The following is a 26,076-nucleotide window of genomic DNA, read 5'->3' on the forward strand; positions in this document are numbered from 1 at the left end:
CGTGAGAGGAAATCCCTTCGAAGTTAGGCAATCCCTGGTTGTCACCAGAATGAGTGTCCCCATGTGGGGGGGGGGGATTTCCCTTCACTTTGTGTCCCAGAACCAAAACAGGAAGTGGGAGGAAATCCCTCCAAATTGAAGGAACCCCTGGTAGTCACCAGAAACAGTGTCCTGATTGGGGAGATTTCCCTTTACTTTCTGTACCAGAACCAAAACAGGAAGTGAGAGGAAAACCCTTTGAAGTTAAGGAATCCCGGGTTGTCACCAGAATGTGTGTCCCCATTGGGGGGGGGGAGATTTCCCTTCACTTCCTGTACCAGAATCAAAACAGGAAGTGAGAGGAAAACCCTTTGAAGTTAAGGAATCCCTGGTTGTCACCAGAACGAGTGTCCCCATGGGGGGGGGGGGGGGATTTCCCTTCACTTCGTGTCCCAGAATCCAAACAGGAAGTGGGAGGAAATCCCTCCAAATTGGAAGAATTTAAAAAAAAATCAGGAAAAAAAACGTTGGGTCTGGAATGGATCCGGGCTCCCCGCCCCCCCGGGCAAAATGTTACAATGTTGGGGGTTAGGGTTTCCCATAGAAGAATAAAGCTAAGACTCAGGAATTAGAACAGGGACCTCCCCCAGAGGTCAAAGGTCAGAAGGCGGGTTCCCAGAGGTCAAAGGTCATGGCTGACCCACCCCCACCAAAGTGTCCCGCCTACCCCCAGCTAAGTCGGGGAATGAACAAGTCGGGGGAAAGCCCTACCAGACCCTTATTTGCACATACAGCCTGGCAGGTCAGGAGAGGGAGGGGACGAGCGAGCACCCCTCCCCCCTGAACCATACCATATGCCCTCAACATGGAGGGGGGGTCAAGTGTCTTGGGGGGGCTCTGCCCCCTCCCCAAGGCACCTTGCCCCCATATTAATGGGGACAAGGGCCTCTTCCCCACAACCTTGGCTGGTGGTTGTGGGGGTCTGCAGGCAGGGGGCTTATCAGAATCTGGAAGCCCCTTTAAGAAAGGGGGCCCCCCTATGTGAATGAGTATCGGGTACATTGTACCCCTAGCCATTCACCCCAAAAAGCAGGAAAGTGTTAAAAAAAAAGAGACGGTTTTTGACAAGTCCTTTACTAGTTCTGGTGACAACCAGGGATTATTTTGGAGGGATTTCCCCCCTCACTTCCTGTTTTGGTTCAGGGAAAGGAAGTGAAGAGAATTCTCCCCAATGGGGACACTAGTTCTGGTGATAATCAGGGAATGCCTAGAGCAGTGATGGGGAACCTTGGCACCCCAGATGTTTTGAAACTACATTTCCCATGATGCTCATGCACTCTGCAGTGTAGTAAAGCATCATGGGAAATGTAGTTCCAAAACACCTGGGGTGCCGAGGTTCGCCATCACTGGCCTAGAGCCTAGGCAACTCACCAAAATCCTTTGCTACCCGCCGGCCCACCACTAGGTACCGCTACTGCAGGTAGAATGGACCTCTAGCCCTCTACAGGTACCACTCTGATATAAACCAATGAAGGCAAAGCGATGACTTGAAGCTGCATTTGTGTGATGGAGAGATTATAGAGACAACGCGTTTCGAGGGACAGACCCTTCCTCAGGCTTCTTCTGCTGTGGAAATAACAGAGCTATAGTGCTATAGTGCTATAGAGCTATCCCCCCCCTTGGACAAGTCATTAGTCTTCATGAAATCCCAGTGTTCTTGTGGAATCCTCCGCACTCTGATTTCACCGCACTCTGTGAGATTCTTTCATTTGACGCTGCGTCAAGTCCCCCCTCCCCCCCCCCCACCTTTCATTTGTTGGGATTTAGGGCCAGATTCTCGTAGACTGGCGTAAAACAGCGGCGGCGGCGTAACGTATCTCATTTACGTTACGCGGCCACAAGTTTTACGGGCAAGTGCTTGATTCACACTTGCCTGTAAAGTTGCGGCGGCGTAGCGTAAATTCTCCGGCGCAAGCCCGCCTAATTCAAATGATCCAGGTAGGGGGCGTGGATTATTTAAATTAGGCGCGTTCCCGCGCCGATCGTACTGCGCATGCGCCGTCCCTGAAATTTCCCGACGTGCATTGCGCTAAATGACGTCGCAAGGACGTCATTGGTTTCGACGTTAACGTAAATGGCGTCCAGCGCCATTCACGGACGACTTACGCAAACGACGTACTTTTTTCAATTTCGACGCGGGAACGACGGCCATACTTAACATTGGTTGCCCCTCATATAGCAGGGGCAACTTTACGCGTCGCGAAAGCTACGGAAGCATTGTAAATTCTCTGCGTCGACCGCGCGTACGTTCGGGAATCTCACGTAAATAGCTAATTTGCATAGACGACGGGGAAAACGACGTCGGCGACACCTAGCGGCGGGAAAAAAAAAATGCATCTAAGATCTGAGAGCGTAAGAGCCTTACGCCTGTCAGATCTAATGGATATATATGCGTAACTGATTCAAAGAATCAGTCGCATAGATACGACGGCCCAGATTAGGACTTACGACGGCGTACATGGCGTTGCGCCGTCGTAAGCCCTTTGAGAATCTGGCCCTTAGTTCTTTCAATGATGGGAGTTTAGCATTGCATGTGGGTGTTACCTATGTCAATACAGCCCGCCTGGGAAACGCCCACTGCTCCAGACTGGCACCTCCCCCATCAAGCCATTTTGGATATTTGCATAACTCCTCCCACTGTTTGCATCAGGAGCGAGGGCTCTTGAGAGGAGTACTGAGGCAGGGGGGGGGGCTGAAATGTTTTCAGGAAGCTATCTACAGCCCCTCCCACCAGAGACCCCGGTGATGACATCACTTGAAATAAAATAGGCTGTGTGTCATGAAAATGGAAAGGTTTTATTTAAAACGTTCATCGGGGGGGGGGGGGGGAGGGGGGGATCCACATAAGATAAACAGATTTAAACTTTAAAGAATATCTCATTTATGTCTAAATTTCTAACATAACAAATAAAAAAGGACAATTCTTTATTTGGGAAGGGGACTGTTCTCCCCGTAGTAGTCATATCATCTTCATTAAAGGATAAGTTCACCCTTAGTAACATGTTACTAAAGCCTAAAGCAGCCCCCCCACCCCTCATTACCCACTGTGAGAACGGATGGGGGATCCTCTCCCTGCACCCCCCCCACTGTGACAGTGGGTGGGGTATTCTCTCCCATCCCCCATTTTGACAGTGGATTGGGGATCCTCTGCCCGCACCCCCATTGTGGGCATCGACGGGATCCTCTCCCTGCACCCCTCTGATCCCCAATTGTAACAGGGGATCTTCTCCTGACACGCCCCAATTCCCCACTGTGACATTGGGCGGGGGAGATCCTCTTCCAGGACCCCTCATTGTGACAGTGGAAAAGGGATCTTCTCCCCGCACTCCCGTTTCCCCACTGTGTGTGTGGAAAGGGGATCTTCTCCCCGCACTCCCGATTCCCCACTGTGACAGTGGAAAGGGGATCTTCTCCCCGCACTCCCGATTCCCCACTGTGTGTGTGGAAAGGGGATCTTCTCCCCGCACTCCCGATTCCCCACTGTGACAGTGGAAAGGGGATCTTCTCCCCACACTCCCGATTTCCCACTGTGACAGTGGGCGGAGGATACTCTTCCATCACCCCCCAATTCCCCACTGTGACAGTGGTCAGGGGATCCTCTTCCAGCACCCCCGATTTCCCCCATTGTGACAGTGGAAAAGGGGATGCTCTTCCAGCACCCTTCATTCCCACATTGTGACAGCAGACAGGGGATCCTCTCCCCACACCCCCCACTGTGACAGAGGTAAGGGGATCCTCTCCCTGCACTCCCTAATTCCCCACTGTGACAGCGGGCGGGGGATCCTCTTCTAGCGCCCCCCTCATTCCCCCAATGTGACAGTGGAAAGGGGATTTCTCAGCAAAAATAAAGCATGGAGCAATGGATGGATGTAGACATGGATGGATTGAGAGACATGGATGGATGGAGAGACATGGATAGATGGAGAGACATGGATAGATGGAGAGACATGAATAGATGGATGTAGAGACATGGATAGATGGATGTAGACATGGATGGAGAGACATGGATAGATGGATGTAGACATGCATGGATAGAGACATATATAGATGGAGAGACATGGATAGATGGATGTAGACATGGATGGATGGAGACATGGATAGATGGATGTAGACATGGATGGATGTAGACATGGTTGGATGGAGAGACATGGATGGATGGAGAAATGGATAGATGGATGTAGACATGGTTGGGTGTACACATTGTTGGATGGAGACATGGATGGATGGAGAGACATGGATGGATGGAGATACGGATGGATGTAGATGGCAGTAGACAAGACGTGGTTGGATGTAGACATTGTTGAATGTAGACATGGTTGGATGGAGAGACATGGATGGATGTAGATGGCAGTAGACATGGTTGGATGTAGACATGGTTGGATGTAGACATTGTTGGATGGAGACGTGGTTGGATGTAGACATGGTTGGATGTAGACATGAATGGATGTAGACATAGTTGGATGTAGACATGGATGGATGTAGACATGGATGGATGTAGACATGGATGGATGTAGACATGGATGGATGTAGACATGGATGGATGTAGACATGGTTGGATGTAGACATGGATGGATGTAGACATGGATGGATGTAGACATGGATGGATGTAGACATGGTTGGATGGATGTAGACATGGATGTAGACATGGATGGATGGATGGATGTATAGACATGGATGGATGTAGACATGGATGGATGTATAGACATAAATGGATGGAGAGACATGGATGGTTGGATGGAGACATGGATGGATGTAGACATGGTTGGATGGAGACATGGTTGGATGGAGACATGGTTGGAGGGAGACATTGTTGGAGGGAGACATTGTTGGGTGGAGACATGGATGGATGTAGACATGGATTGATGTAGACATGATTGGATGTAGACATGGTTGGATGGATGTAGACATGGTTGGATGTAGACATGGTTGGATGGATGTAGACTTGGATGGATGTAGACATGGATGGATGTATAGACATGAATGGATGGAGAGACATGGATGGTTGGATGGAGACATTGTTGGATGTAGACATGGATGGATGTAGACATGGTTGGATGGAGACATGGTTGGATGGAGACATGGTTGGAGGGAGACATTGTTGGAGGGAGACATCGTTGGGTGGAGACATGGATGGATGTAGACATGGTTGGATGTAGACGTGGTTGGATGTAGACATGGTTGGATGGAGACATGGTTGGATGTAGACATGGTTGGATGGAGACATGGTTGGATGGATGTAGACATGGTTGGATGTAGACATGGTTGGATGGATGTAGACATGGTTGGATGTAGACATGGTTGGATGGATGTAGACTTGGATGGATGTAGACATGGATGGATGTATAGACATGAATGGATGGAGAGACATGGATGGTTGGATGGAGACATTGTTGGATGTAGACATGGATGGATGTAGACATGGTTGGATGGAGACATGGTTGGATGGAGACATGGTTGGAGGGAGACATTGTTGGAGGGAGACATCGTTGGAGGGAGACATCGTTGGGTGGAGACATGGATGGATGTAGACATGGTTGGATGTAGACATGGTTGGATGTAGACGTGGTTGGATGTAGACATGGTTGGATGGAGACATGGTTGGATGTAGACATGGTTGGAGGGAGACATTGTTGGAGGGAGACATTGTTGGGTGGAGACATGGTTGGATGTAGACATGGTTGGATGTAGACATGGTTGGATGTAGACATGGTTGGAGGGAGACATGGTTGGAGGGAGACATTGTTGGAGGGAGACATTGTTGGGTGGAGACATGGTTGGATGTAGACATGGTTGGATGGAGACATGGTTGGATGGAGACATGGATGGATGGAGACATGGTTGGAGGGAGACATGGTTGGAGGGAGACATTGTTGGATGGAGACATGGATGGATGTAGACATGGATGGATGTAGACATGGATGGATGTAGACATGGTTGGATGTAGACATGGATGGATGTAGACATGGTTGGATGGAGACATGGTTGGATGGAGATAGACATGGTTGGATGGGGGAGTTTGAACATTTTCAAGTTGTAGTGCTCAGTTACAGTTTAGTTCTGTTTTAAGTACCAGAAACCCTAAAAAAACACAAACTACGGTTATATAAAATAGGTGCAAATAACCTTCACAGTTATTGTGTAGAACTTCAGCCCTGAATTTATATTGGATATGAAGGGAACGGTCACTTAATTCCATAAGGTGAGCCGGTTTAAGGAAGGCTTAGGGACCAATAGTGCTGTCCAGGAGGATGGTCTCCTGGGTGAAGGATGACCGATGTCAATGCACAGGATGGTCTCCTGGGTGGAGGATGACCGATGTCTATGCACAGGATGGTCTCCTGGGTGAAGGATGACCAATGTCTATGCACAGGATGGTCTCCCGGGTGGAGGATGACCGATGTCTATGCACAGGGTGGTCTCCCGGGTGAAGGATGACAGATGTCTATGCACAGGATGGTCTCCAGGTTGGAGGATGACCGATGTCTATGCACAGGATGGTCTCCTGGGTGAAGGATGACCGATGTCTATGCACAGGAAGGTCTCCCGGCTGGAGGATGACCGATGTCTATGCACAGGATGGTCTCCCGGGTGGAGGATGACCGATGTCTATGCACAGGGTGGTCTCCCGGGTGAAGGATGACAGATGTCTATGCACAGGATGGTCTCCAGGTTGGAGGATGACCGATGTCTATGCACAGGATGGTCTCCTGGGTGAAGGATGACCGATGTCTATGCACAGGAAGGTCTCCCGGCTGGAGGATGACCGATGTCTATGCACAGGATGGTCTCCTGGGTGAAGGAAGACCGATGTCTACGCACAGGATGGTCTCCTGGGTGGAGGATGACCGATGTCTATGCACAGGGTGGTCTCCTGGGTGGAGGATGACCGATGTCTATGCACAGGGTGGTCTCCTGGGTGAAGGATGACCGATGTCTATGCACAGGGTGGTCTCCCGGGTGAAGGATGACCGATGTCTATGCACAGGGTGGTCTCCTGGGTGGAGGATGACCGATATCAATGCACAGGGTGGTCTCCTGGGTGAAGGATGACCGATGTCTATGCACAGGATGGTCTCCTGGGTGAAGGATGACCGATGTCTATGCAGGATGGTCTCCTGGGTGAAGGATGACCGATGTCTATGCACAGGATGGTCTCTAGGCTGAAGGATGACCGATGTCTATGCACAGGGTGGTCTCCTGGATGAAGGATGACCGATGTCTATGCACAGGGTGGTCTCCTGGGTGAAGGATGACCGATGTCTATGCACAGGGTGGTCTCCTGGGTGAAGGATGACCGATGTCTATGCACAGGATGGTCTCCTGGTTGGAGGATGACCGATGTCTATGCACAGGATGGTCTCCTGGATGGAGGATGACCGATGTCTTTGCACAGGATGGTCTCCTGGGTGGAGGATGACTGATGTCTATGCACAGGGTGGTCTCCTGGGTGAAGGATGACCGATGTCTATGCACAGGATGGTCTCCTGGGTGGAGGATGACCGATGTCTATGCACAGGGTGGTCTCTCGGCTGGAGGATGATCGATGTCTATGCACAGGATGGTCTCCTGGATGGAGGATGACCGATGTCTATGCACAGGATGGTCTCCTGGGTGGAGGATGACCGATGTCTATGCACAGGATGGTCTCCTGGGTGTAGGATGACCGATGTCTATGCACAGGGTGGTCTCCCGGGTGAAGGATGACCGATGTCTATGCACAGGATGGTCTCCTGGGTGGAGGATGACCGATGTCTATGCACAGGATGGTCTCCTGGGTGAAGGATGACCGATGTCTATGCACAGGATGGTCTCCTGGGTGAAGGATGACCGATGTCTATGCAGGATGGTCTCCTGGGTGGAGGATGACCGATGTCTATGCACAGGGTGGTCTCCCGGCTGGAGGATGACCGATGTCTATGCACAGGATGGTCTCCTGGGTGAAGGATGACCAATGTCTATGCACAGGGTGGTCTCCTGGGTGAAGGATGACCGATGTCTATGCACAAGATGGTCTCCTGGGTGAAGGATGACCGATGTCTATGCACAGGACTTTTTTTCTCTATATGGTGCAGGCCCCCTTAATTCAGCAGGAGGCCCCCCCCGGGTAGAGAGGGGACTTTTTGTTTGATTTTTGGGAACAGGCTCCTGACAGTCACTTCTGACCCCTGCACTCTGTACATTACATACTCCTGAACTTACGGTACACTTTGCATGATACATACACCTGCCCTCCATAGGATTCATACACCTGACCCCTGCAATCTGCATGATACATACACCTGCACCATGTATGATACATACACCTGCACCATGTATGATACATACACCTGACCCCTGCACCATGTATGATACATACACCTGACCCCTGCACCCTGTATATGACACATACACCTGACCCCTGCACTCTGTACATTAGATACTCCTGAACTTACAATGGAGAGCATGATACATACACCTGCCCTCCAAAGGATTCATACATCTGACCCCTGCACTCTGTATGATGCATACACCTGACCTCTGCACTCTGTAGGATGCATACACCTGACCCTTGCACGTTGTATGATACATACACCTGACCCCTGCACCCTGTATATGAGACATACACCTAACCCCCTACATCCTGTATATGATACATACAGCTGATCCCTGTACTCTGTATATGATACATACACCTGCACTCTCTGTGATACATACACCTGCACCCTGTATATGATACATACACCTGCACCCTGTATATGATACATACAGCTAACCCCTGCACACTCTATGATACATATGCCTGACCCCTGCACTCTCTATGATACATACACCTGACCCCTGCACTCTCTATGATACATACTCCTAAACTTACACTTTCCATGATACATACTACTGACCCCTGCACTCTGCATGTGGGCTTGAGTTTTAGGCCTCTCCCACTGTTAGGGCAATTTTGCCACACCCACAATTCACCACCACGTGTGCTGCCTCATTGCACGGGGACTCGGCTCCCAACAGTCACCCTGACCCCTGAGTGTGGATGCTCAAGGGGGCCTTGTCAGGTAGACAGTACAGGGCCCCGTGCTTTCTTATGGCGGCTCTGCATACACCTGACACCTGCACATGCTCAAGGTGATAGATGTGGGTGTTTAAGGGGGCCTTCTCAGGTAGGCAGTACAGGGCCCCATGATTAATGGTGGCCCTGCATACACCTGACACCTGCACATGTTCAAGGTGATAGATGCAGGAATTTAAGGGGGCCTTCTCAGGTAGGCTGCTCAGGGCCCCATGATTTCTTATGGCGGCTCTGCATACACCTGACACCTGCATATGTTTAAGGTGATAGATGCAGGAGTTTGAGGGGGCCTTCTCAGGTAGGCTGCTCAGGGCCCCATGATTTCTTATGGCGGCTCTGCATACACCTGACACCCGCACATGTTCAAGGTGATAGATGCAGGAGTTTAATGGGGCCTTCTCAGGTAGGCTGTACACGGCCCCATGATTTCTTATGGCGGCTCTGCATACACCTGCACATGTTCAAGGGGATAGATGTGGGTGTTTAAGGGGGCCTCCTCAGGTAGGCAGTACAGGGCCCATGATTTATGGTGGCCCTGCATACACCTGACACCTGCACATGTTCAAGGGGATAGATGTGGGTGTTATAGGGGGCCTTCTCAGGTAGGCAGTACAGGGCCCCATGATTTATGGTGGCCCTGCATACACCTGCACATGTTCAAGGTGATAGATGCAGGAGTTTAAGGGGGCCTTCTCAAGTAGGCTTCACAGGACCCCCCGTGATTTCTAACAGCGGTCCTGATGGCCAACAAATAGCCTAATATGGGAGGTGGGAGGGGTTGGACCAGCCCTTCGACTTTATCTTAAGTCAAAATTTGCATATGAGACCATCGTAATGTTTATTAGGGAAGTTTCTCCATTGTCAACAAATTTCGATCCCGTTAGACCAACACAACTTCAATAGAGTTGCCTTCGTTAACGTCATGCGGAATCTCCATCTCCAAAAAAGAGTCCTGCTCGTGGATCTTCTGATGGGACTCCAGGTAATGAATCTGTGTGTAAGTCTTATCGCACTTGTAGCAACTGAACGATCTGCCCTTCGTATGGGCCTCCTGGTGGCGGAGAAGATCACTCGAAGCTTTACGGCAAGGCACGCAGTCGTACCGTCGTTCCCTACCGTGAACTTGCCTGTGCCGGTCGAGGTGGGACATTTGCTGGAAAGCCTTGCTGCGGGTGTGGCAGCTGAAGGGCCGGTAGCCCGTGTGCATCAAGTAATGTCTGTGGAGGCTGGAGATGCGGGTGAAAGTCCTGGAGCAAAGGCTGCATTTCAAATCCTCCTCGCTTTCTTCTACTTCGTCCACTTCACTTTTCTTCTCCGGAGAAGGGAGCTCCAAGAGTTGAAGCTCCTCAACAACATCATCATCATCTGCATGGGCCATGTGGACGAAACGAGAGGGCGGCCAAGGGCGTTCTCCTGAACCGAACGCTTGTTCCCGGTGGAGCTTGGCGTTAAACCTCTTGTCAGAAAGCCGGCACTGGTAGGGTTGTTCGCCCTTGTGAACGCGCTGGTGCTTCAACAGCTCGCTGGCGTCTCGGAAACCTTTGAGGCAGATGGAGCATTTGAAGGGTTTTTCACCCGTGTGGACCAAGCGGTGGCGCTGGAGGTGGGTGGCTTGCCGGAAGCTTTGGTTGCACAGGTTGCAGGTGAAGGGCTTGAGGCCGGTATGGATGACGGCGTGCTTCCTCAAGTTGGACGAGTTGTTGAAGCACTTCTTGCATTCGGCGCACTCGTAGAGTTTTTGGCCGGAAGGTCCGAGCTTCAAGTGCACGGGACGATGGTCTTCCAGCTCCTTCTTGGTCAAGAACCAGTCGCTACAATAGGAACACTGGTAGGCCCCAGCCAGATCCTTGTTTTCGTTGGTGGTCGCGGCCAGACGTCTCTTGTCGGGATTCCGTAGGGCCAGCAACTCTTTACCGGAGTGCTTCTCTTGATGGCGCTTCATGTAACAGATGCGGGAGAAGCTCTTTTCGCACACGGGGCAGGTGTAAGGCCGCTCCCCCGTGTGGACCCGAAGGTGGACCCTCAGCTCGGTGGAGTCGCGGAAGCCCTTCATGCAGTGGGGGCACTGGAAGGGTCGCTCCCCCGTGTGCACCAAGTGGTGGCGGTCCAGCTGGGACTTCTGACGGAAGCTGCTGCCGCACACGTCGCACGCGTAAGGCCTCAGGCCCGTGTGGATGTGCTTGTGGCGCCTCAGGTTGGAGGGGTCGGAGAAAGCGCGTCCGCACAAGTCGCACGGGTACTGCTTCTTCCCCCGGACGAAGGCGGGCAGGTTGCCGGCGACGTCGGCTTTCTTCAAAAAGTCCCCCATGGAGAAAGGGTCGCTGTCCAGCTTGGCTTGCGCGGCCTTCATGCTGTCCAGCATCTCGTTCAGGCAGGACGTCAGTCCGTCCATGGCGGTCCGTCCGGTTCACTGCCGAAAGATAAACGTTTTGGAAAAATTAATTTTATGCCGGGGCAAAATAAAAATTTAAATATTCGCTACATTTCTGCGATACATGCGCATTCCCCGCGTTTATCCCTTTCGATGCCAGGGCTGTTTTAGCGATTTTTTTTGTTTAAAAAACAAATATTTAATTAAAAAAATATATTTAAATTACTTAGAAATCCACCAAACTTTATATTAATAATAATAATAATAATAATAATAATAATAATAATAATAAAATGTAGTATAATATTATATTTTCTGATAGCAGATGCCGTAAAAAAATAAAATAGCTGTAGCTCCAAATTTTCTTTTTTTTTATCTATTTTATTTTTTAGGGCATCTGCTATCAGAAAATATAATATTATATTAAATTTTATTATTATTATTATTATTATTATTATTATTAATAATGAAATGTAATAGTATATTATATTTTCTGATAGCAGATGCCCTAAAAAATAAAATAGATTAAAAAAAAAAGAAAAATTTGGAGCTACAGCTATTTTATCTTTTAGGGCATCTGCTATCAGAAAATATAATATACTATTATTATTATTATTAATATAACGTTTGAGGGTTTTAAGTAATTTTCAGGCCTAAAATATTTTTTTTTAAACACAGCCCTGGCATAAGCGAGATAAAAAAAAAAAAAATTTGGAGCTACAGCTATTTTATTTTTTAGGGCATCTGCTATCAGAAAATATTTTTCTATTTTATTAATATTATTATTATTAATATAAAGTTTGGGGGATGTTAAGTAATTTTCAGGTCTAAAATATATTTTTTTAAACAAAAAAATCATAAACACAGCCCTGGCATATGTTAGATAAAAAAGACAAAAGAAAATTTTGGAGCTACAGCTAACATATGCCAGGGCTTTGTTTATGATTTTTTTGTTTAAGAAAATATATTTTAGACCTGAAAATTACTTAAAATCCCCCAAACTTTATATGATTATTAATATAATAATAATAATAATAATAATAATAATAATATAATATATTTTCTGATAGCAGATGCCCTAAAAAATTAAATAGCTGTAGCTCCAAATTTTTTATTTTATTTTTTATCTCACTTATGCCAGGGCTGTGTTTAAAAAAAATATTTTAGACCTGAAAATTACTTAAAACCCCCAAACTTTATATGAATAATAATAATAATAATAATAATAATAATAATATAATATTTTCTGATAGCAGATGCCCTAAAAACTAAAATAGCTGTAGCTCCAAATTTTTTTTTTTTTTTTTTTTATCTAACATATGCCAGGGCTGTGTTTATGATTTTTTTGTTTAAAAGAAAATATTTTAAACCTGAAAATTACTTAACATCCCCAAACGTTATATTATTAATAATAATAATAATAATAATTATAATAATATATTTTCTGATCGCAGATGCCCTAAAAAATAAAATAGCTGTAGCTCCAAATTTATCATTTATTTTTTATCTCACTTATGCCAGGGCTGTGTTTAAAAAATATATTTTAGGCCTGAAAATTACTTAAAACCCCCAAACTTTATATTATTATTAATAATAATAATAATAATAATAATAATAATAATAATATAATAATAAAATATTTTCTGATCGCAGATTCTCTCTAAAAAATAAAATAGCTGTAGCTCCAAATTTTTCCTTTTTTTATCTCACATATTAGAGCAAACGGGTTATGAAACGTAAAATTTCAGTAAAAAAAAAAAAAAAAGAAACTAAAGTTAATTTAAGAGCACAAAATCACGATATATTTCAGATTTTTTTGGTAAGATATTAAAAACGAGGCTGTGCCGAGTAAATAGATACCAAACGTGTCAAACCTTAAAAATGTGTGCGCCCGTGAATTGGTTGACAAACTTCGGCACCCTTTATTTTCCATAGGCAACGCTTTTAAAGCCCCCCCTCCCCCCCTACAGGTCATCAGTTTAGAGATAAACCTTGAATAATTGGCTGAGAATAATCTCTCACACTCCGCAAATGAAAAATAAATACTATATTTATAATATAGAAATAAAAGCGTAAACACCAAAAAATGTTATAAAACATTTATAAATCAAATAAAAATAAATACTATATATATATATAATTTTTTGTTGTTTACATTTTTATTCGTTTTTGTTTTTTATTCGTTTTTGTTTTTTTGTATTTATGTTTGTGCATGTGTGTGTGTGGAAGTGGGGGTACAGATAAAATAATATAAAAATTATAAAATTATTGTAAATAGTGATAATAAATAAAAACTGATAATATAAATAATTGTATTTATTTATTTTTTATAAAAAATTTTGTTGTTTACGTTTTTATTTTATTTTTATATATTTGTTTGTATTTATGTTTGTGCATGTGTGTGTGTGTGGCAGTGGGGGTACAGATAAAATAATATAAAAATTATAAAATTATTGTAAATAGTGATAATAAATAAAAACTGATAATATAAATAATTGTATTTATTTATTTTTTATAAAAAATGTTGTTGTTTACGTTTTTATTTTATTTTTATATATTTGTTTGTATTTATGTTTGTGCATGTGTGTGTGTGTGTGGCAGTGGGGTACAGATAAAATAATATAAAAATTATAATAATATTGTAAATAGTGATAATTAATAAAAACTGATAATATAAATATTTTTTTTTTTTATTCAATTTTTTGTTGTTTACATTTTTATTTTATTTTTATATATATTTTTTGTATTTATGTTTGTACGTGTGTGTGTGTGTCAGTGGGGTAGAGATAAAATAATATAAAAATTATAATAATATTATAAATAGTGATAATAAATAAAATAAAAAACTGATGATAACATAAATAATATATATATATTTTTTATTTACTTTTTTTTTTCCTGCATTTATGTTTGTACGTGTTTGTATGTGGCAGTGGGGGTAAAGATCTGTACACCGACACTATAAGAGGGATTTCATCCCAGATAAAGGGTGATTGGGAGCGATGCCAACGGGATTCTCATTTCAGATGTTGCTCACATCCTGAGTACCAATAACGATCATATAAAAATGATAATAAATATTATATAATGTTAATAATTTAATAAATATAAAATAATGACAATTATAAACAATAATAATTATATTAAAATAATGACGACTATTATAAATAGTGGTAATATAATATAAGAATATAAATAATAACGGCAATAATGAGGACAAAGATAACATAAATAATAAAAAAATAACGACAAAAATAATGAAAAAATTAAGATTATACAGTACTCAAATATAACAAAGATATTGTTGTTATGAATAAAAATAAAAAAAAAACATAATAATATAAATAATAACAATAACAAACATGATGATTAAATAAATAATGATAATAATACAATAATAATATAAATAATAATTACTAATAATAATAATAAATATAAGAATTTTACAAATAAAAATAAAATACTGATAATATTAATAAAATTATGATGATAATACTAACAATAAAAGTAATAAAGATAATAAAAACAATAATTGAGAGTAATAAAGATAATAACGGTATAGAAAATATTAATAATAATAATAAATAATAATGATAATCATGATGATGATGATGATAAGAATGATGATAATATATAATTATAATGATAATAATAAATAATAATAATAAATAATAATATATAAAAATAATAATAATATATAATGATAATAATAAATAATAATAATGATAATAAGCCTCCATATGGCGGTGGGGTGTGTTGGATGATGATGGGGGTCCTGGTCCCCTCCCCCACACACAATGAGGACAGATCTGGGGGGTGACATTGTGAAGAATTACCTCCAGCGTGTCACAGATCACACATTGCTCCCCAATGCTGGACCCGTCCCCTCCCCCCCATACACACACTGCACTGGCTGAGATCACAGGAAGGTGCGCCCTGTCATTGTGTAAAGGAAACACAGCTGGAGAACTTTGGTTCCCCCTCAGAAAGTTGGTTCCCCCATCAGAGCAATCACTGCCGCTTGTAAAGCATTGTCATCATCAGTCACCTCTCTTCATTCCTTCTTCTCCGTTCATTCACTGCTCCTCGCCCATTCATTCCTCTGCCTGCAAACATTCATCCCCACTCCTCCATTCACTCAGCCCTCCACTTTAATCCACCTTCATTCATTCAGTTATCCCTCCACCTCCATTTATTTATCCCTCCTCCTGCGATCATTCATCCCCCACCTCCATTCATTCTTTCCCCTACCTTCATCTATTCATCTCTCCACATTCATTCCTACTCCTCTGTTCACTCATTCCTCCACCTCCATTCATTCATCCCTCCACCTCTGTTCATTAATTCCTCCACTTGCCTCCCTCTATTCACCCCCCCTCCATTCATTCATCTCTCCGCCTTCATTCTGCCTCCTTCCATCCATCACTCAACCTTCATCCATTCATTCCTCTGCCTCCATCCATTCATTCCTCCACTTTGATTCACCCCTCCATTCAATCCACCCTCCACTTTCATTCATCCCTCCACCTCCATTCATTCATCCCTACTCCTCTGTTCGCTCATTCTTCCCCCTCCATTCATACATCCCTATGTCTTTGTTTATTCATCACTTCGCCTCTATTCATTAAATCCTCCACCCATTCATCTGCCTCCATTCATTCACCCCCCCCCTCCATTCATTCATCTGCCTCCATCCATTCACCCCCCCCCCCCATTTCAGTCATCTCTCCACCTTCATTCATTCCTCTGTCTCCTTCCATTCATCCCTACACCTCCATCCATTCATCACCCCACTCTTATCCATTCATTCCTCTGCCTCTATTCATTCAGTCATCCCCACACCTCCATGCATTCATTCCTCTGCCTCCATCCATTCATTCCTCCACTTTGATTCACCCCTCCCTCCGTCCACCTCCATTCATACATCCCTCTATCTTCGTTTATTCATCACATCACCTCTATTCAGTCATCTCTCTACCTTCATTCCTCTGCCTCCATCCATTCATCACTCCACCTCCATACATTCATTCATTCCTCCATTCATTCATTTCTCCACCCTTAACCATTCATTCTTCTGCCTCTATTCATTCAGTCACCCCCCCCCCCCACCTCCATGCATTAATTCCTCTGCCTCCATCCATTCACCCCGACTTCAAATCATCGCTCCATCCATTCACCCCCCCCCCCCCCCCCTCCATTCATTCCCCTGCCTCCGCCTATTCATCCCCACCTCCATCCATTCATCACTCCACCTTCATCTATTTATTCCTCTGCCACCATTCAGTCAGTCATCCCTCAATCCATTCATCCCCCACCTCCATTCATTCATCTCTCCACCTCCATCCATTCATTCCCACCTCTATCCATTCACCCCCCACCTCCATTAATTCATCTCTCCACCTCCATCTATTCCCCACCTCTATCCATTCACCTCCATTTATTCATCTCTCCACCTTCATCCATTCATTCACCTTTCCACCTTCATTTATTCATTCCCCTGCCTCCACCTCCATATATTCATTCACCCACCCCCCCACATCTATCCATTCATCACTCCACCTCCATCCATTCACCTTCATTTATTCATTCAGTCATCCCTCCATCCCCCCACCTCCATTCATTCATCTCTCCACCTCCATCCATTCATCTTTCTCCCTCCACCTCCATCTATTCCCCTCCAATCACAGATCCTTCCTCTGATCCGCCCACAGAGATCTTCAGGAAATGATCCGCCATGTTTTGGAGAACGATGTGATTGGAGGATTTTATTCTCACCCCCCATAGGAGGAGCTCACACTCCGGGGGGAGGGGTGATGTCAGGCCCCGCCTCCCTTTGCAGACACTTTTTATTATTATTCACATTTTTTTTTTACAAATATTTTTCTTTATAGGAATGTATTGTTATGCCCACACCCTCCATGTGATATGGGGGGGGGGGGGGGGCAGGTCCTCCTTATAGAGAAATGGGGGAGGGGCGTGTCCCACTTTCAATGCCCCTCCCCCTGTATTTTCTATGGTAATATTAGAATTCCCATTTATTACCAATGGAGACAATTTATCCTGAATATAAGAAGGTCTCATTCACCTGTGGGAGGGGGTTCCAGATTCTGCATCGATAATAGAGAATCCGCTGATCGATAAATCCTCCAATCTCCCCATACACGTGTCTCCGTACAATCGGATCGCTCAGCAAGGCCCCGCCTACTGCACGGCTGCGCCTGGGATACGCTTGGCCCCGCCCACTGTACGGAATCGCCCGAGCTTCGCTTAGCCCCGCCTACTGTACGGAACGTCCCGCCTCCTGCTCGGAAGCATGCCCACGCCCTCTCCTCCCTGCTCTCCGCCCCTTTGTTTGGATGCGTGTTGATGACGTGCTTAGGGCGCAGTGGAAGTGACGTAGGGTGTTGGGGAATTGGCGGTATCCGGGCCTGTGTACGGGAAGAGGGTTCTCAGGGGCCGCCATGGGTTTCCTAAAGTTGATAGAGATCGAGAATTTCAAGTCGTACAAAGGACGGCAGATCGTAGGACCCTTCCGCCGGTTCACCGCCATCATCGGCCCCAATGGATCCGGTGAGTGACAGGTCCCCGGGGTGTGCAATGTCTATGGGGCAGGGGAGCACTTTATGTTCTGGGACACCTACAGGGGCGCCAGAGGGCTGCGCCAGGGACTGGCCGTCACTCGGGGGCTGCGCCGGAGACGGCCCGTGACTCGGGGGCTGCGCCGGGGTCTGTCCGTCACCCGGGGTGGCTGCGCCGGGGGTCTGTCCGTCACTCGGGGTGGCTGCGCCGGGGTCTGTCCATGTCCCGGGGTCTGCCCGTCACCCGGGGGGCTGCGCCGGGGGTCTGCCCGTCACCCGGGGGGCTGTCCGCCACCCGGGGGGGCTGTGCCGGGGTCTGTCCGTGTCCCGGCGTCTGTCCGTCACCCGGGGGTCTGTCCGTCACTCGGGGTGGCTGCGCCGGGGGTCTGTCCGTCACTCGGGGGGGGGGGACTGCGCCGGGGTCTGTCCGTCACTTGGGGGGGGCTGCGCCGGGGTCTGTCCGTCACTTGGGGGGGGGGGTGGCTGCGCACAACAAGTGCCTGTCTAACACAGACCTGTATAATGATGATGTAATAAACCTTTTTCTTTTCTTGTACAGGGAAGTCCAATCTTATGGACGCCATCAGCTTTGTGCTGGGGGAGAAGACGAGTAATCTGAGAGTGAAGACTCTGCGGGATCTCATCCATGGAGCGCCGGTGGGGAAACCTGCCGCTAACCGCGCCTTTGTCAGCATGGTGTACGAGGAGGACAGCGGGACGGAGAAGGTGTTTTCCCGACACATCATCAGTAAGGAGATTTCCTCATTTTATTTTCCTGAATGGGAGGATCGTCATTCTAATAGAGGATTCCTCAACCTCATTGGCTGTCTGTTGCCCCTCGTGTCAGAAAAAGACAAAGTGTAAAGTGATACTAAACACGTGACTCGCTCCCCCCCCCCCCCCGGCTCTCTCTCCCCGTATCCAGGCCGTCGCATGACCCGGCTCTCTCTCTCCCCGTATCCAGGCCGTCGCATGACCCGGCTCTCTCTCTCCCCGTATCCAGGCCGTCGCATGACCCGGCTCTCTCTCTCCCCGTATCCAGGCCGTCGCATGACCCGGCTCTCTCTCTCCCCGTATCCAGGCCGTCGCATGACCCGGCTCTCTCTCTCCCCGTATCCAGGCCGTCGCATGACCCGGCTCTCTCTCTCCCCGTATCCAGGCCGTCGCATGACCCGGCTCTCTCTCTCCCCGTATCCAGGCCGTCGCATGACCCGGCTCTCTCTCTCCCCCCGTATCCAGGCCGTCGCATGACCCGGCTCTCTCTCTCTCCCCGTATCCAGGCCGTCGCATGACCCGGCTCTCTCTCTCCCCGTATCCAGGCCGTCGCATGACCCGGCTCTCTCTCTCCCCGTATCCAGGCCGTCGCATGACCCGGCTCTCTCTCCCCGTATCCAGGCCGTTGCATGACCCGGCTCTCTCTCTCTCCCCGTATCCAGGCCGTCGCATGACCCGGCTCTCTCTCCTGTATCCAGGCCGTCGCATGACCCGGCTCTCTCTCTCCCCCCGTATCCAGGCCGTCGCATGACCCGGCTCTCTCTCTCTCCCCGTATCCAGGCCGTCGCATGACCCGGCTCTCTCTCTCTCCTGTATCCAGGCCGTCGCATGACCCGGCTCTCTCTCTCCCCCCGTATCCAGGCCGTCGCATGACCCGGCTCTCTCTCTCTCCCCGTATCCAGGCCGTCGCATGACCCGGCTCTCTCTCTCCCCGTATCCAGGCCGTCGCATGACCCGGCTCTCTCTCTCCCCCCGTATCCAGGCCGTCGCATGACCCGGCTCTCTCTCTCCCCCCGTATCCAGGCCGTCGCATGACCCGGCTCTCTCTCTCTCCCCGTATCCAGGCCGTCGCATGACCCGGCTCTCTCTCTCTCCCCGTATCCAGGCCGTCGCATGACCCGGCTCTCTCTCTCTCCCCGTATCCAGGCCGTCGCATGACCCGGCTCTCTCTCTCCCCGTATCCAGGCCGTCGCATGACCCGGCTCTCTCTCTCTCCCCGTATCCAGGCCGTCGCATGACCCGGCTCTCTCTCTCCCCGTATCCAGGCCGTCGCATGACCCGGCTCTCTCTCTCTCCCCGTATCCAGGCCGTCGCATGACCCGGCTCTCTCTCTCTCCCCGTATCCAGGCCGTCGCATGACCCGGCTCTCTCTCCCTCCCCGTATCCAGGCCGTCGCATGACCCGTTTCTCTCTCCCCGTATCCAGGCCGTCGCATGACCCGGCTCTCTCTCTCCCCGTATCCAGGCCGTCGCATGACCCGGCTCTCTCTCTCCCCCCGTATCCAGGCCATCGCATGACCCGGCTCTCTCTCTCCCCCCGTATCCAGGCCGTCGCATGACCCGGCTCTCTCTCTTCCCGTATCCAGGCCGTCGCATGACCCGGCTCTCTCTCTCCCCGTATCCAGGCCGTCGCATGACCCGGCTCTCTCTCTCTCCCTGTATCCAGGCCGTCGCATGACCCGGCTCTCTCTCTCTCCCTGTATCCAGGCCGTCGCATGACCCGGCTCGCTCTCTCTCTCCCCGTATCCAGGCCGTCGCATGACCCGGCTCGCTCTCTCTCTCCCCGTATCCAGGCCGTCGCATGACCCGGCTCGCTCTCTCTCTCCCCGTATCCAGGCCGTCGCATGACCCGGCTCGCTCTCTCTCTCCCCGTATCCAGGCCGTCGCATGACCCGGCTCGCTCTCTCTCTCCCCGTATCCAGGCCGTCGCATGACCCGGCTCGCTCTCTCTCTCCCCGTATCCAGGCCGTCGCATGACCCGGCTCGCTCTCTCTCTCCCCGTATCCAGGCCGTCGCATGACCCGGCTCGCTCTCTCTCTCCCCGTATCCAGGCCGTCGCATGACCCGGCTCGCTCTCTCTCTCCCCGTATCCAGGCCGTCGCATGACCCGGCTCGCTCTCTCTCTCCCCGTATCCAGGCCGTCGCATGACCCGGCTCGCTCTCTCTCTCCCCGTATCCAGGCCGTCGCATGACCCGGCTCGCTCTCTCTCTCCCCGTATCCAGGCCGTCGCATGACCCGGCTCGCTCTCTCTCTCCCCGTATCCAGGCCGTCGCATGACCCGGCTCGCTCTCTCTCTCCCCGTATCCAGGCCGTCGCATGACCCGGCTCGCTCTCTCTCTCCCCGTATCCAGGCCGTCGCATGACCCGGCTCGCTCTCTCTCTCCCCGTATCCAGGCCGTCGCATGACCCGGCTCTCTCTCTCTCTCTCCCCGTATCCAGGCCGTCGCTTGACCCGGCTCTCTCTCTCTCCCCGTATCCAGGCCGTCGCTTGACCCGGCTCTCTCTCTCTCCCCGTATCCAGGCCGTCGCTTGACCCGGCTCTCTCTCTCTCCCCGTATCCAGGCCGTCGCATGACCCGGCTCTCTCTCTCCCTCCCGTATCCAGGCCGTCGCATGACCCGGCTCTCTCTCTCCCCGTATCCAGGCCGTCGCATGACCCGGCTCTCTCTCTCCCTCCCGTATCCAGGCCGTCGCATGACCCGGCTCTCTCTCCCGTATCCAGGCCGTTGCATGACCCGGCGCTCTCCCAGCCTGTCTGCAGGGAAACATAAACAGGAGGTGCTTCTAGGTGGGATGGGGACTTCCTGTATCACTCCTATAATCCAGCAAAGTTTTTGTCATTTTCTGACCGGTTTGTGTTCCCTTTCTCCCCCCCCCAGGCGGATCTTCTGAATACAGAATCAACAGCAAGGTGGTCCAGCTGGCAGACTACAGCGAAGAGCTGGAGAAGTTGGGGATCCTGATCAAAGCCAGGAACTTCTTGGTCTTTCAGGTACAATGGATACATTCTTTTCACTCATTGTCCTTTATTGTGTGCAGCTTTCCGAAAAAGAGATGTAAAAAAAATTATCGCTTCTGGGTGATTTTTTTTTTTTCGTCATTTGATTAACCACTTGCTGGTCGCCCTATAGCAATTTTACTGCTACAGGGCAGCAGCTGTGTGTGTGTGTATATTATTTATTTTATTATGTGTGTGATCCTGCACTTCCGCCTGAAGGGGGCACACCGCTACTGCTGTGATGGCACAGCAGAAGCTGATCCGTGGGTGCCGGGCACTCGATACTCAAATCCCCGTTCTGAGCCAGGGTGGCTTTGGCCAATTATGGCTCAGGGGGTTTAGTACACGCCCCACACTATAAAAGGCCGCCTGCAGGTCGGCCTTGTGTTGCGGTGGTTAAGAGAGAGACAGTGTCATTTCTTGCAGGTAGATTAGGCAGGCAGGCTAGTCAGTTAAAGTTACAGTGTGTAGAGGATATATATACATCCCAGGTGTTGTACATATATTTATACACTGTATAGTTTAGCTAGATCAGCTCTTCCTAATTTACTGGCAGGCAGGTGATTGTGCTAGCTGCAGTATTTTCACGTGGTGTATTGCCTGTGTCCTCTGTAGTTTGCACCTAAAGCTACTTGGTGTGTACTGCCCGTGTCCTCTGCAGTTTTATGTGTACTGTCTGTGCTATTTTTCTCAATGATTTTCATCCATATTGCAGGGACCAGACATTACATTAAAGCCACAAGCAGTTTTAAATGACTTTTTTCTTATAGTAATCTCATTTTGTGCAGGGACAGTTCTAAACACGTGCCACTTCACAGGCATACTATAGACACCCAGCAGGTACAATATTTAAAGATTTTTTTTTTTTTTTTTTATTTAAGAATCATTAAAATCGGTGCTCCAGAAAAAACGACCGTTTTTAAAACTTTTTTCTCCATTGATACATGTTCCCTGGGGCAAGACCCGGGTTCTCAAAGACGTTTTACGACAATAACTTGCATATCAGGCTTTAAAATTAGCGCTTTTGAATTCGAACGTTCGAGTCCCATAGACGTCAATGGGGTTCTAAATGTTTGTGTGAACGGTCGGTCCGTTCGAATGTTCTGGTGCGAACCGAATGGGGTGGGGGGGGTGTTCGGCTCATCCCTAATCACAAGAAATGGCCTTATCTGGGGGGGGGGGGGGGTGTGTTAAATGTCCCTCCTGCAGTACCTTTTTTCATCCACAAGATGTCCCCAGTCTTCCAGGATCAATGACATGGGGGGGGCATTTACTATAACTGGAGAGGGCAAAATCGGTTTCCATGTGTTATTGCCAAAACACATAAAAGCTTTGATTTCTCCGCTGCCATATTTGCCACCTCCTCGTGGGAGCGGAGTGCGGTACCTGTGAACCAATTATAATGTATAATGTGGCGTCTTTCTCTTTTTTTTTTTTTGTGTTCTTTATCTTGGATTTCATAGACGTGCGTTTATTTTTTTTTTTCTCCCCTCTGTTCCTGTAGGGGGCAGTAGAATCAATCGCCATGAAGAATCCCAAGGAGCGTACGGCTTTGTTCGAAGAGATCAGCCGGTCGGGAGAACTGGTGTCCGAATACGATAAGTGTAAGAAGGAGATGGTGAAAGCGGAGGAAGACACGCAATTCAATTATCACCGCAAAAAAAACATCGCCGCCGAGAGGAAGGAGGCCAAACAGGAGAAGGAAGAGGTCTGTGTTCATGCAGGTTGACTAGCCGGATACGTAAAACCTATTGCAGCCAATCTCAGAATAGCTTTATTTTACCGCACAAAGGCTTGTAAACAGATGGGGAGGAGGGAGCGCAATCTCCATAGAGTTTTTGTAACTTGATGGCAGTAATTCAGTCTTTCTTATTTCTGCAGTCTGTTAGGTGGATTCAAGTAGCCAGCCGCATCTTTGCGATGGCGCAGCGTATCGGATTTACACTACCCCGCCGTAAGTTAGCTAGGCTAGTACTGTATTCACAAAGTACTTGCCTGCCAAGTTACGGCGGCGGGCGTAGGCGCGCCTAATTCAAATTAGGCTGAGGTGGCCTGTTTTATATTAATGGGGGGGTGACCTGACGTGATTGACGTTTTTTACGAACGGCGCATGCGCCGTCCGTGTACATATCCCAGTGTGCATTGCGGCAAAGTACGCCGCAAGGACGTATTGGTTTCGACGTGGACGTAAATTACGTCCAGCCATATTCACGGACGACTTATGCAAACGACGTAAAATTTTCAAATTTCGACGCGGGAACGACGGCCATACTTAACATTACTAGTCCAGCTATTTGATGGAATAACTTTACGCCTGAAAATGCCTTACGTAAACGGCGTATCTTTACTGCGACGGGCGGACGTACGTTCATCGACGTATCTAGTGATTTACTAATTCTACGCCGAACGCAATGGAAGAGCCGCCTAGCGGCCAGCCTAAATATTGCACCCTAAGATAGGACGGCGCAAGCCGTCGTATCTTAGATAGGTTTAAGTGTATCTCAGTTTGAGAATACACTTAAACTTAGGTCGGCGCAGATTCCGAGTTAGGTCGGCGTATCTACTGATACTCTACTGATAGGCCGGCCTAACTCTCTCTGAATCTAGCTATGTGTGTTTTATCAGCATGGAGCACAGGTCGCTACAAAGTGCTTTGGTGAACACTGACTGCACAGGGGGTGCTACTGCGGAACCCTCATTACAGCCTAGATGGCCAGGCGTAGCGGCCTTGCTCCTATGATGGGGAGGTAATCTGTAACATTCTAGCAATGAGGCAGGATGGGGGGGGGGGGACCAACGCCATTTGTGGGAGTTTCTCAGTTAGGATTTGAGAGGTATGTAGATGACATACACCAGGGGTATGCAATTACCGAACTTTCACAGCTGTTTCCGAACTACAAGTCCCATGAGGCATAGCAAGACTGACACCCAGAGGCATGCTGGGACTTGTAGCTTTGCAACAGCTGCAGGTTTGCTAATTTACACCCATAGTAAGGGCACTATCCAAATTTAGTCAAAGCTGCCCAGTTTGCACCCCCATTACCTGCATATGAAGATTTTTTGGTGACGAATAACTAGCCTTTAAAAGCCAGGGGTGCCACTACTATCAGAAGTCAAGAGTGCCCCTACCCTTACTTTTGGCAGCAGAAAGTTTAGGGTCTGTAGGAGGGCTAGAGTCTTCTAAATGCTGAGACCATGGGTAGGTGGAGATGAGGGGGTGCCTGCGGCTGCATAGAGAGGCGCAGGATCTGTAGGAGGATTTTTGTCGTCCTCTCTGCTGCCGGCTGTCGAGACATGGAGTAAGAAGGTGAAGGTGTCGCAGCTGCAGGAGAGGTGCAAAGGCCACATGAAATGGCCTTGTGTTTGACACTTGTGCTTTAATGTCTTCGCCGACCTCCTCCCGGACCTTTAAGAGTTCTAAAAGCTGGAAGGCGGGCATTCGGGTCATGTGACCGCGGTGTTTGGCTGTCACAGCAGTCGCATGATTGGCTAGCTCCATATCGCTAGTATGCATTAGATGCTTTCTGGTCCCCGCCGGCTCCCAGCACGGTAAGTGGTATTGATAGGGCCACATATATTCGTGAAGCATTTGATGACCCGGGGTCTTTCTCTTCGCAGGCCGAACGTTATCAGCGGTTAAAAGACGAGGTGGCCCGAGCCCAGATCCAGTTACAGCTGTTTAAGCTTTACCACAACGAGTCTGAGATCGAGAAGCTGAACAAAGAGCTGGGATCCAAGAACAAGGAGATTGAGAAAGACAAGAAGCACATGGACAAGGTGGAGGAGGAACTGAAGGATAAGAAGAAGGATCTGGGCAAAATTATGAGAGAGCAGCAATCCATCGAGAAGGAGATCAAGTAAGTCCTTTCTGGAATATGTGTGGATATTCTATACATCTACTATGTATATACCGTACCAGGCCCAGACCCTGCTGAGCAGAGGGCATGCTGCATTGTGAACACAGGCTGGCCACCTCGTCCAATCTGAGCAGTTTGCATTCAATAATAAAATGCAAAGCATTTTTGGAAGGGCGCCCATGCCAAGGAAGGGCCTCCTGTGTTCAAAATGTAGCGGGCAGCTGCTCAGCACGGAATCGGAAGGATATCACTGTAGTAGCGATGACTACTTCTGTGATTTCCAGCTTCCAGGAGCATCGGCCATGTATGGTGTTTTTTTTTTTTTTTTTTTTTATATAGAGAGGTAGACCTAGAGCGAGAGAGAGAGGTAGACCTAGAGCGAGAGAGAGAGGTAGACCTAGAGCG

General features: G+C 48.2%; 2 protein-coding genes across 2 annotated transcripts in view; one reads left to right on the top strand and one right to left on the bottom strand.

Moving 5' to 3' along the window:
* Nucleotides 1-4,821: 4,821 nt before the first annotated feature.
* On the bottom strand, nucleotides 4,822-15,452 carry LOC120913018 (zinc finger protein 235-like). Its single transcript, XM_040322675.1, has 2 exons — nucleotides 15,302-15,452; nucleotides 4,822-11,504 (listed from the first exon to the last, which is right to left on the bottom strand). Exon 2 carries the CDS (start codon nucleotides 11,484-11,486, stop codon nucleotides 9,975-9,977), a length of 1,512 nt encoding a protein of 503 aa, XP_040178609.1. The 5' UTR covers nucleotides 11,487-11,504; nucleotides 15,302-15,452; the 3' UTR covers nucleotides 4,822-9,974.
* A 2,384-nt stretch (nucleotides 15,453-17,836) lies between these two features.
* The window catches only part of SMC1A (structural maintenance of chromosomes 1A), a 36,900-nt gene continuing 28,660 nt past the window's right edge, over nucleotides 17,837-26,076 (top strand). Inside the window, exons 1-5 of the mRNA XM_040322676.1 lie at nucleotides 17,837-18,035; nucleotides 18,603-18,791; nucleotides 21,696-21,808; nucleotides 23,319-23,522; nucleotides 25,433-25,671. Of these exons, the coding sequence (XP_040178610.1) occupies nucleotides 17,927-18,035; nucleotides 18,603-18,791; nucleotides 21,696-21,808; nucleotides 23,319-23,522; nucleotides 25,433-25,671 (854 nt within the window). The 5' untranslated portion in view covers nucleotides 17,837-17,926. The remainder of the gene's footprint in view (nucleotides 18,036-18,602; nucleotides 18,792-21,695; nucleotides 21,809-23,318; nucleotides 23,523-25,432; nucleotides 25,672-26,076) is intronic.

This window comes from Rana temporaria, chromosome 9 (genome assembly GCF_905171775.1).
Source record: "Rana temporaria chromosome 9, aRanTem1.1, whole genome shotgun sequence".
In the NCBI taxonomy this organism is placed as follows: Eukaryota; Metazoa; Chordata; class Amphibia; order Anura; family Ranidae; genus Rana; species Rana temporaria.

Bases quoted from the DNA above. Each gene is read 5' to 3' on its own strand.
- LOC120913018 (XM_040322675.1), bottom strand. From the start codon at position 11,486: ATGGACGGACTGACGTCCTGCCTGAACGAGATGCTGGACAGCATGAAG.